The sequence below is a fragment of the Candoia aspera genome, chromosome 1 (assembly GCF_035149785.1).
Source record: "Candoia aspera isolate rCanAsp1 chromosome 1, rCanAsp1.hap2, whole genome shotgun sequence".
Lineage (NCBI taxonomy): Eukaryota > Metazoa > Chordata > Lepidosauria > Squamata > Boidae > Candoia > Candoia aspera.
This window is the reverse complement of record NC_086153.1, coordinates 229,734,549-229,746,893: the sequence shown is the minus strand read 5'-3', so window position 1 is coordinate 229,746,893 and position 12,345 is coordinate 229,734,549. Positions and strand designations below refer to the sequence as shown.

The window sequence follows — 12,345 nt, the reverse complement described above, 5'->3', positions numbered from 1 at the left end:
TTCATACTGAGCATACAAATATATTCATGAAGCGTTGGTCTCTTAAACAAAATTATTTGTAGAAATTAAAGCTACCACACCTAGGCTGCATAAAAAATCCAGAGGAACCTTAAATGGCAGCAAAGAGATACAGAAGACCCTAACTCTTTGCTGCCATCTAGTGGTCATCAAGAGTTTTACAGCCCATATCTGATACCCCTACTAACAATCAATCAATATTTCAAGAGCATGGAGACAATGCCCTGCTAATTTCCTTCCAACAAACTTGGCAGTTTTCCCAGAAGCAAGTACTCCTGCTTTTGACTTTGCCATTCTCTGTTCTATCCAAGATTTGTGCCTTACTGTTAAATTCAAGCAACACTGAACTCTTAAAAAACCTTTCGACTACTATCATAGGATTTCTGTGAAGAATGATACTCATAATTAGCATTATCCTTAAGCTTAATGCAAGTCTCTTTTGGTAAAATCACACCAATATCTCCTTTGTTAAATAGGCAGATCTACAATAGTTGCTGCCTTGGATTTGCTTCCTCTGTAGTTCACAAATTTAGCTAATATAATACTTCTTTGTTATACTATGAATGGGGAAGATACTAAATTTTGTAATCCTAGACTGAAATCCCATGCCTTCTCAGGTAATGTACATGCAGTGATGGAGTATGCTTAACTCACCTTTCTCTGGTTGAAAAATTGACACTACCACAAGGACACAATGATCCACTCAATCACATTTTGTTCTAAATACAGCTCCTTTACCTTGAAAACTGGTTCAAGAGGTCTTCCTGATCCCCACAATATGGTGAAAGGAATAGTCAAGTCACCTCTAACCCAAGCATAAAGATATGCTGTGTAGGAAGAACATCTGAGAGCCAAGGAGTGCATTTTAGATACTATATACTCTAAGAAATGAGTGGGGCTGAATTCATCAGGTGATATGATTACTCATTATTAAACATTGGTATTTAAAATGCCTTTGTGTCACATTAAAATACCATTCAGTCATAGCCACCCTGACTTGTGAGAAATACTCTAATAAACCAATATGAGCTAAGTGAAAATACAGGTTGTGAATGTCAGTCATAGAACAATAAGACGAAGTGTTTGAACTCTATCTTTCTTTGGTCTGTAACCAGATTGCCTCAGGGCAAAATTATTTGCCAATACAATTATGTCCATACTTTTTTTCTGGACTTCCAGGACACAGGGCAAAGTAACTATCTTGTTAATGGTTGATTTTTCAAGAATAAAAGGCTGACTGACTGGATGATCAAGCAAGGATGGTGTCACATGCCCTCCAAATCCCTTCATAATTGAAGTCTGCCGCCTCCTCTTCTCCCTCTTCCTCCCTCTCCTCTCAGCCAGGCGTGTCCTTCTCACAGGTAAGCCTTACAGGTCCTGTTGCAGACTTTCCTTCAGAAGATGTTGTACAGATAAGACAAAACCTTCTTAGCCACCATTGCACCAATTCTTCAGTACAAAATACATGGAAACCTTTAGATACTCTAACCAAATTTTACCTTATAAATGGCTAGGAGCCAGTCTTGGACTTAGGAAAGTAAATTTTAATGGAGTCTTGCAAAAATGGACAGCATACCATGGCTTAAATGCTAAAGGATAAACAAGCTCCAAAGAGATTACCTTGGGTGTGAAAAACAAAATATTGGAAGCAGAGGCACAAACTATTGCTTGAAAAATGGGAAAACATCCACGTCCCTATGGCCGAACAGTGAACACATAGATATGCTGAGAAGTGACAAGGAGATATCTGGGAAAAAGAAACAGAACCAACAAGGAGTAGAAACAGGTGGCTTGAGCCTGTAGCGGTGGAATCAGAAGACTACAGATCAGAATAGGATAAGGCTGGCAAGAAATGCCAAATGCTCTGAAAGAGTGTTGTTTTGGTACATCCAAATAAAAATGCAGTCAAGGTAACTTTGGGGGTGTTGCTTGTAAGAAGCGGGGGAGTAATGGGGGGAGAGGGAGAAGGGAGAACTGCTGCCTATCTTCTCAACCAGAGGGAAAATGCTCTTCCTAAACTGACTGAGGAAAGCTGGGGAACACAGTTCAGGGCTGATAAAGCTACCATATGTTCCCTGATAAAGCTTTTTGTTGTTTATTCGATTAGTTGCTTCCGACTCTTCGTGACTTCATGGACCAGCCCACGCCAGAGCTTCCTGTCAGTCGTCAACACCCCCAGCTCCCCCAGGGACGAGTCCGTCACCTCTAGAATATCATCCATCCATCTTGCCCTTGGTCGGCCCCTCTTCCTTTTGCCTTCCACTCTCCCTAGCATCAGCATCTTCTCCAGGGTGTCCTGTCTTCTCATTATGTGGCCAAAGTATTTCAGTTTTGCCTTGAATATCATTCCCTCAAGTGAGCAGTCTGGCTTTATTTCCTGGAGGATGGACTGGTTTGATCTTCTTGCAGTCCAAGGCACTCTCAGAATTTTCCTCCAACACCACAGTTCCAAAGCATCTATCCTCCTTCTCTCAGCCTTCCTTATGGTCCAGCTCTCGCAGCCATATGTTACTACAGGGAACACCATTGCTTTAGCTATGCGGGCCTTTGTTGTCAGTGTGATGTCTCTGCTCTTAACTATTTTATCGAGATTTGTCATTGCTCTTCTCCCAAAGATTAAGCGTCTTCTGATTTCCTGACTGCAGTCAGCATCTGCAGTAATCTTCGCACCTAGGAATACAAAGTCTTTCACTGCTTCTACGTTTTCTCCCTCTATTTGCCAGTTATCAATCAAGCTGGTTGCCATAATCTTGGTTTTTTTCAGGTTTAGCTGCAAGCCAGCTTTTGCACTTTCTTCTTTCACCTTCATCATAAGGCTCCTCAGTTCCTCTTCGCTTTCAGCCATCAAAGTGGTATCATCTGCATATCTGAGATTGTTAATGTTTCTTCCAGCGATTTTAACTCCAGCCTTGGATTCCTCAAGCCCAGCATGTCGCATGATGTGTTCTGCGTACAAGTTGAATAGGTAGGGTGAGAGTATACAGCCCTGCCGTACTCCTTTCCCAATCTTAAACCAGTCTGTTGTTCCGTGGTCTGTTCTTACTGTTGCTACTTGGTCGTTATACAGATTCTTCAGGAGGCAGACAAGATGACTTGGTATCCCCATACCACTAAGAACTTGCCACAATTTGTTATGGTCCACACAGTCAAAGGCTTTAGAATAGTCAATAAAACAGAAATAGATGTTTTTCTGAAACTCCCTGGCTTTTTCCATTATCCAGTGGATATTGGCAATTTGGTCCCTAGTTCCTCTGCCTTTTCTAAACCCAGCTTGTACATCTGGCAATTCTCGCTCCATGAACTGCTGAAGTCTACCTTGCAGGATCTTGAGCATTACCTTACTGGCATGTGAAATGAGTGCCACTGTTCGATAGTTCGAACATTCTTTAGTGTTTCCCTTTTTTGGTATGGGGATATAAGTTGATTTTTTCCAGTCTGATGGCCATTCTTGTGTTTTCCAAATTTGCTGGCATATAGCATGCATTACCTTGAAGGCATCATCTTGCAAGATTTTGAACAGTTCAGCTGGGATGCCATCGTCTCCTGCTGCCTTGTTATTAGCAATGCTTCTTAAGGCCCACTCAACCTCACTCTTCAGGATGTCTGACTCTAGCTCACTGACCACACTGTCAAAGCTATCCCCGATATTGTTAACCTTCCTATACAGGTCTTCCGTATATTCTTGCCACCTTTTCTTGATCTCTTCTTCTTCTGTCAGGTCCTTGCCATCTTTGTTTTTGATCATACCCATTTTGGCCTGGAATTTACCTCCAATGTTTCTAATTTTCTGGAGGAGGTCTCTTGTCCTTCCTATTCTATTGTCTTCTTCCACTTCCACGCATTGCTTGTTTAAAAATAATTCCTTATCTCTTCTGGCTAACCTCTGGAATTTTGCATTGAATTGGGCATATCTCCCCCTATCACTGTTGCCTTTTGCTTTCCTTCTTTCTTGGGCTACTTCTAGTGTCTCAGCAGACAGCCATTTTGCCTTCTTGGTTTTCTCTTTCTTTGGGATGTACTTTGTTGCCGCCTCCTGAACAATGCTGCCAACTTCTGTCCATAGTTCTTCTGGGACCCTATCTACTAAGTCCAGTCCCTTAAATCTGTTCTTCACCTCCACTGCATATTCCTTAGGAATATTAGTGAGCAAATATCTAGCTGATCTGTGGGTCTTCCCTAATCTCTTTAGTCTGATCCTAAATTGTGCAAGAAGAAATTCGTGATCTGAACTACAGTCAGCTCCAGGTCTTGTTTTTACCGACTGTATAGATGTCCGCCACCGTTGGCTGCAAAGGATGTAGTCAATCTGGTTTCAGTGTTGTCCATCTGGGGAAGTCCATGTATAAAGCCCTCTCTTAGGTTGCTGGAAGAGAGTGTTTGTTATGCACATTGAGTTGTCTTGGCAAAATTCTATCAGCCTATGTCCTGCTTCATTTTGTTCACCCAGGCCATGCTTACCTGTAATTCCAGGTGTCATTTGACTGCCCACCTTAGCATCCCAGTCTCCCGTGATGAAAATAACATCTCTTTTAGGCGTGTTGTCCAGTAGGTGCTGCAGATCCTCATAGAACTGCTCTACTTCAGCTTCTTCAGCATTTGTGGTTGGGGTGTATATTTGGATCACTGTGATGTTAGATGGCTTGCCCTGAATTCGAATTGAGATCATTCTGTCGTTTTTTGGATTGTATCCAAGCACTGCTTTAGCCACTTTACTATTAATTATGAAGGCTACTCCATTTCTTCTGTGGTCCTCTTGTCCACAGTAGTAGATCTGGTGGTCATTTGATGTGAAGTGGCCCATTCCAGTCCATTTCAGTTCACTGACGCCCAGAATGTCTATCTTGAATCTTGACATCTCACCAATAACCACATCCAATTTGCCCTGGCTCATAGATCTTACATTCCAGGTTCCAATGGTGTGTTGATCCTTAGAACATCAGATTCGCCGTTCACCACCAGCACCGTTGGCCGCTAGCTGTCCTTTCGGCTTTGAGCTAGCTGCGTCATCACGTCTGGGGCTAGTTGAGCTCATCCTCTGTTCCTCCCCAGTAGCATTTTGACCATCTTCTGACCCGGGGGTCTCATCTTCCAATGGTATACCGACATATCTCTGGTTGTACTGATCCATTTAGTTTTCACAGCAAGAATACTGGGGTGGGTTGCCATTACCTTGCCCAGGGATCGCATTTAGTCTGACCTCTCTGTCATGACCTTCCCGTCTTGGGTGGCCCTTCACGGTTTAGCTCATGGCATCATTGAGGTGCTCAAGCTCCAGCACCACGACAAGGTAACGATCCTTTGCTGATAAAGCTACCTGAAATTAATTGAAGTCTCCAGGGCCACGTGAATTATCCCAGCGTTGAAATAAGCTGGCCAAAGGGAACCGAAAATTGCAGACTGGAAAACTGGGGAGATGCCCGAAAAGGCAACTTTGTCCCTGTATTCAAGAAGCAAAAGTCAGAGGAGCCAGGAAATTTGCAGACCAGCATGGATTTGTCAAGAACAAGGTGTGCCGTACTAACTCATTTCATTTGGATTTGCAACTGCTGCAACAATCACACCCCAAGATCTGCATCAACCTTGAAGGAAATTTGAAGTGGGGTCCCCAAAGTCAGCCCTGGGCTAATCAACAACTAAATCAATGACCAAGAGGATGCAAGTGGGGAGGGGATGTTTGGCAGATTTTCTGATTACATGAGCTAGCAGGTGGTTCAATGGCTAATCATCCAAGGACAAAAATCATAATTCAAAATTATTCTGAGAAGCTTAATCCTTGCCAAATCTAAAAGGATGGTATTCATCAGTGACAAATGTAAGCTCCTACCTTTGGTGGGAAAAATGAAGCACATATGTAGAGGATTGCGGAAGCCTGGCATGACAGCAGAGCTCGTGAGAAGGATCTAGGAGTCAGAACAGGCAAACGGCTATACATGAGCAAACACTGTAATGCAGCATCCAGAAAAGCCAACAGACCCCTGGGCTGCCTAAACAGAAGCAAAGTGCCCAGCCCACAGGAGGCAATCGTCCCATTATATCCTGCACTGATTAGGCTGCACTTGAAGCTCCCTGACAGATTCTGGGCACTGCGTTCTAAAAGGGGATGGAGAACCGGGAGGGAGCTCAAAGGAGAGCCACTAGGCTGGGGAGGGGTCAGGAAACCCTTACCTATGAGGAATGACGAAAGGAGCTAAGCATAAATACCTGCAAGGCTGTCGCGTACTCGGATTAAAGCTAGGGCAGGAGCCTTTCCAGCTCACACAGTGCATAATTCTACGACGCAGGATCCCTTCAATCCATATTTGACCAGGAAGACTTTTCCTGAGAGTTCAGAATCTGCAACGCTGACAGATACCATTTGAACACATCTGCTGGTCTCAAGTGGGCTGGCAAGACGGTTCATAAAGAATTGATGCAGTTCTGCCTCTCCTCTCCTCTCCCTTCAGGTTTGCTCACCAAAAGACGTCTCTGCGGGACCTGCGCGGCAGCCTCTCCCTGGCCAGCCATGCTGATCCTGACCTGCTCCTCCAAGTTGCAGCTGCTGGAGGGTGTGTTGCGAAAGGGCCTGCCCGAAACACTGCTGGTAACCACCTGTTTAGAGCTGCCTCCTTCCCCTGTAAATGTAACAGCTGACGTTTCTCCATGTCTTGTGAATTTGGAGAAAACAGCACTGGTTAAGTTTCTACATGCATAACAACATCTGACGCCATCCTTGCAGCCATTTCACGTTCAAGTCTACTTTTCCTTTAGCCACATTTGCAAATGCAAAGCCAATAAACACCAAAATACAGGGGTACCTCCAGCTGCACAATTCCAAAAGAGAAGAGTAAGCTTTGAAAAGGGAGATACAGGTAGGGAAGGTGGGAGCCTCTCTTTGCTGATTTCTCCTGCTACAGGAAATCCACAAGCCACATGGCCTTTCACCCAGGTAGCAAATTCCCACAACTTACCCAGCGTAGCATTTGGCCCTCAACAGGCTTTGGGTGGGTTCTGGATCGGCCAATCAGGGAGGGATCAGTACTGCACCCAGACCCGCCCCCGACCCTGAGAGGAAAGACTGCATGTGTCCTGCGTTGCCTTCAAGAAGGTGCTAGAAACCTTTTCCTTCCCCCTCTATTCACCATATTATGAAGCTCTGTCAGCCTCTGGAAACCCACCTACAAATGAACCACGCTCCGGATAAGTGCTGAGCCAGCCCTGACATTTCCCACTGCTTGGAAGTCTACACACCTCAGAGCATATTTGAGACAGATCGATTCTGGCAACAGAAAAGAGCATCAGCACGTGGGAAAGGGGGGCGATAGCTCAGCGAGATGGCCAGTCCAGTCGGGGCTCCAGATATCAGCCTAGGATCGGGGGCCAAATCCCAGGAGGAGGCCACTGGCTGCATCCTCCACTTCAGGATGGGGTTGCTGTCCTGACGGTCCCCAAGCTGTCAGGAGGTGGAGCAGGAGGAGGAAACTCAGGCTTTGTGTCTCAGAGGGGAGAGGCAGGCAGATGGGATGGCCCTCGATCCACCAAGATGGCTGCCCCCCAGCATTTTGGGGTGGAACTACAGTATCTGGTCTTCTGCCCTAGGCCTCCCTGACCTTCTTTTTAATGGCCAGGTCTGTGGGGCAGTGATGCACATCAACCGTGGAAACCCAGCTCAGCACGAAGTCGTGGTGGACTCTTGGCCAGAATTTAAAGCGGTTCTTACCCGACCACGGAAGGAGGTAGGGAATTACAACTGATGTTGATGGGTTTCTCCACAGCCCAGTGGCACCAAAGATGGGGGAAACCCACAGGAAACGTCGGCCTCTGTGGCCATTCAGGAGGCGCTCCGAGGTGCCGTGGCGGTTCTCCTTGACTCCTCTCTTTTATATCCCTCCGCCAAGTTAGCCCGGCCTCACCAGCCCCTCCGCAGGGTCTCCGCTGTCTGCTCTGTTCCTGGTGCCATGAGTGTCTCTGTGCCGCTTCCTGCAGGTGGTGACAGACAACAGGGATTACTATGCCAACCTGCACGCGGCTTTCTACCGGGAGGAAGATGCCTGCAGAACGCTCCTAGAAAACAAAGACGCTGTAGACTGGGACAAAGCCTTCCACCTGAAAGGCAAGGCGGGGCTCTGGGAATTTCTTTTCCCAGCCTTAGGAGATTTTGGAAAGTGCTCAAAACCTGGTTGGTCCCTCAGCCCTTGCAAAGGGTGGTTGTGGAGCCCCATTTAGCTTAGCTGAGTTTTGTTTTGTTGAGTTTAAAACGGAGTGTTTGCTCTTCTTCCATGTTCTTTTTCTTTATATAGGGTCTATATGGATGCATGTATGAAGGTGTAGGTATACACACACAAACACAGACACGTACGCTAAAATATAGGGTTTAAGAACTAGCCCTCGGCCATCATTCAAAATAATTGTAAATTGAGATTAACTTTGAAATAAATATTTAAAACAGGAGAGTCATGGAAGGAAAACGTTCAGACGTTTTACATTTCTTTTAACGTGCTATGGAACCTTGAAACTGTCTACTGAAGTTGTGGGATCCATTGAGTTTCATGGTGTCTATGCAAGCAGAATGATGCAGTATATTTAAATAACCTCCTCAACCAATAGTTTATGAACAGATTAAATCATTAAGAAAGTAACCAAGTTGTCTAATTAGTTCATCCTTCTTATTGCAAAAATCACTATAAAGGCCTTCTACCTCTGTGGAACAATTATTAACGTGAAATTACTAATCAAAGCATCAGTCACATTGCCTTATGACAGATACAAACGCTATTCTCAGAGTTCCTTGGAACCAATGTCTTCTTTTCTGACTGGATAACATAGGTGAAAACCAAACGATGCATAGAATTAAGTAGCCCTGGATGTGTCACTTTCCCCTTGGCCCCCCATGTGAAATCCCCAGTGCAACCTGTAAGTCTGGCCCTTAAACCCAAGAAAGTTGTGTATCATGTTATGATTTCATAGCCGTGCCCGATAATCCAATCCAGAGTTCATCCTGGTGGGTGACATTTGTCCTGGTGCACTAGAGCAGTGGCCATTCCATTCTACAGGCCTCCAGCCAAAGAGGAGAAATTATAAGCTTATGCACCATCCCATTCCAGCCACCACCACCATTTCCCTGTGCCTGGGAAACGTCTCCGTGCCACCAGTTGCAGAGACTTAGGAGCAGAGACAAGATACAGTTTCATCTGAACCCCAGGGTGGCTTTCTGGAACATTTCCATTCTGTGCAGGTCTCCAAGATGGGCTCTATCAGGCTGTGAAAGTCATGGCAGAGGCTAGGCGTGTCCACCTGGAGCCCTATTTCTACCAGGCAACGCTGCACCCGGACGCAGCCACGTTGTGTCAGACCCGGTGAGTGAACATACTCTCTTTCTGAGGGAGCTGCCTTGGGGGAAATCTGTTACGTGGATTCAATTCCATGAAATGTCTGGAATTCAGTAATGGGGCCAAGGTATCCGGCAGTTTTATAACCAATCCTATCCTCTGTAGAAAACTAGGACTATGTTGTTTCCCCTATTTGTAAAAGAGAGACAGGTTTACAAATACTCCCCCTGTGGTTACAGTGCAGAATTTACTATTCCTTGCCCACTTGGAAGATGTGGAACTGACAATATTCGGTAGAGAGCAGAGGTTAGCTTGAGTTGGAAGCATTCAGTGAATGCAACTGCTCCAGAAGAAATGGCATTGAGAATATGAAGGCGATGTTAAAGACAACAACAACAAAGTATCCTAAAGGTGATTACTGGAGCTTCAAGAGGCTGTTAAGGGGATATTTCAGAATAAGTGAGATTTGTGTATTTTGAATATTGGGTAATTCTGGGATCGTGGTTTCCCTTGAAATGTCCTATTAGACTTTTGGTCTTGCTGGGTGTGAGGAAAGATTTTTTTCCAGTATGTGGGATGCTATGTACGTATGTATGTATGTATTTCAATTTCTGTAGCCGCCCATCTCAACCAAGTGACTCTGGGCTGTGAACAGTTTATAAAAATAATTAAAACAGTTAAAATACAATACAAAAATAAATATATATGGCAACTGAAAAAAGTTAACGCCATAATTGGCAGTATAGCCAGGAAACAGGGGCCTTAACACAATCGGGGCCCCAGGCCCGGGAACATAAGCAGGCCTTCAAAGCTTAACAAAAGGCCAATAGGGTCAGGGACATCCTGATCTCTGAATGGATCATATTCCAGAGGGCAGGGTCTATGGCAGAGAAGACATGTCTCCTGGTCCCTGCCAGCCAATTTTCCTTGGCTACTGGGACCCGCAGCGTGCTCAACCTGCCGGCAAATTGGACGGGTAGAGACTATTGGGAGATGACGGTCCCTTACGTAGCCCAGTCCCAAGCCATGAAGGGCTTTAAAGGTGACAGCCAGCACCTGGAATTGCATCTGGAAACACACTGGCAGCCAATGCAGTTCACAAAGTAGTGGCGTTACACGTGCCACATATCCAACACCATTTCCTACCCGTGTGGCCACATTCTGTACCAGTTGAAGCTTCCAAATGCTCTTCAAGGGCAGCCCCATGTAGAGCACATTGCAATAATCCAGACGAGAGATTACGAGGCTATGAGAGACTGTAAGCAAAGCCTCCTGGTGCAGGAATGGGCGCAACTGGCGCACAACCAGAAGGTGAGTGAAGGCCCTCTTAGCCATGGCTGCCACCTGCTCCTCGAGCAGGAGCTGTGAGTCCAAGAGGACCCCCAGACTGCGCATTGGGTCTGTCTGGGGCAGTGCTAGCCCATTCAGAACCAAAGATGGAAAAACCTTGCCACCAAAAGGCCCAAATAACCAAAGCCACGCGGTCTTGCTTGGGTTGAGTCCAAGACCATTGCGCCCCACCCAGGCCCCTACAGCCTCCAGACCCTGGGACAGGACATCCACAGCATCGCTCAGGGGGCCCAGGGTAGAGATATAAAGTTGGGTTTCATCAGAATATTGCAGATACCTCACCCCAAACCAACAGATCACCTCACCCAGCAGCCTCATGTACATGCAGAAAGGAGAGATAACCGAGCCCTGAGGCACCCCACAAAGTAGGGGCCACGGGGAGAGACTGGAACTGACTGGAACCAACCCCAGAGGAAGGAGGAATACCAGCACAACACAGTGCCGCCCACCCCCAACTCCCAAAGCTGGCCCAGAAGGATATCATGATTGATGGTATTGAAAGCTGCTGAGTGGTCAAGAAGAGCAAGGATGGATGCACTGCCCCCATCCCGCTCCTGCCAGAGGACATCCAAGAGCATGACTAATGCCATCTCAGTCCTGTAACTCTGCCTGAACCTTGACTGAAAGGGATCTAGATAATCTGCTCCATCCAGGGTCCTTTGAAGCTGCCACGTGACCACTCTCTCCACAATCAATCTCTCCACTATTCTCTTACTCCAACATCACTACCACCTGCTCTTTCTTTTCAGGCTCAGAAGTGACCCTCTCCACTTGGGGACGCTCAGTCCATCCCATGCACCCCTACTCAATGACACCTGGCCCACTGGAGGCAATGCTCGGAGCCTGCGCTATCTGAGGAGCCTGATTGATGACTTTCCAAATGCTTGTCTCCTAGATGAGGAAGGCCAGCCAGTTGCCTGGTGTCTAAGTGATGCAGTTGGGTGTATGACACATAGCTATGCCCTCCCCAAGTACCGGGGAAAGGGTCATATGAAAACAGTGTTCCAAGCACTATCCAGGAAGTTGCACGCTAAAGATTTTGCCTTGTATGGTGGAGTTCTGCCAGAGAACCAGAACTCCAAGCGCCTTTTAATTAGTCTGGGCTTTCATCTCTTACCTTGGACAAAGTATGTGCTTGTATTCACTCCAAATCACCTGAAATAGCCTACTGCATGATTCCTCCTTGAATCAGTGGCACCAGGTCTGGCTTCATCAGACTGAAGGTTGGAAGTACATTTGAAACCTAGATTTAAGAGAATGCCTCTTTGGATATATCAAGGTTAAGTCTAAAAAGAATCACAGGAAACAAGAATAGCTCTCAATGAATAATTGTGCATTCTAAAATAAAACTCTTGCAGCCTTTAAATGATTCATTTCCCATAGCTATCCCCTTTTTTCACCATATCAGGATCCATCACGTTGGCCCTTAATCTCTTCTTCATGAGAGCTCCTCCACCCCACCACTGTGTTGAGTCTCCCATCCTGCAATCGTCCTCACTTCTGCCAATTTCAAAAGGCTGAGAATAGGCCAAAGACTCTAAAGCAATTACTGTTCGCACCAGATTCTTGCACACAATCTAAAAATGGAACCATGAATGTTTGACAGAAATCTACAAGCGTGTTAGGATATTCCCTCATGTAAATAAAGATTTGGTTATCCTGTTTGGTCTCA

General features: G+C 45.8%; 1 protein-coding gene across 1 annotated transcript; it reads left to right on the top strand.

Annotated features, from left to right (window-relative positions):
- Window positions 1-1,328: 1,328 nt before the first annotated feature.
- LOC134487307 (glycine N-acyltransferase-like protein 3) lies at window positions 1,329-12,039 on the top strand. Its single transcript, XM_063289033.1, has 6 exons — window positions 1,329-1,379; window positions 6,462-6,598; window positions 7,623-7,730; window positions 7,981-8,107; window positions 9,230-9,350; window positions 11,423-12,039. Exons 2-6 carry the CDS (start codon window positions 6,521-6,523, stop codon window positions 11,835-11,837), a joined length of 849 nt encoding a protein of 282 aa, XP_063145103.1. The 5' UTR covers window positions 1,329-1,379; window positions 6,462-6,520; the 3' UTR covers window positions 11,838-12,039.
- Window positions 12,040-12,345: the final 306 nt, after the last annotated feature.

Coding starts and splice junctions, on each gene's coding strand:
- LOC134487307 (XM_063289033.1), top strand. CDS start 6,521: ATGCTGATCCTGACCTGCTCCTCCAAGTTGCAGCTGCTGGAGGGTGTG. Junction 7,731..7,980: donor TTACCCGACCACGGAAGGAG/GTAGGGAATTAC, acceptor CGCTTCCTGCAG/GTGGTGACAGACAACAGGGA. Junction 8,108..9,229: donor CAAAGCCTTCCACCTGAAAG/GCAAGGCGGGGC, acceptor CATTCTGTGCAG/GTCTCCAAGATGGGCTCTAT.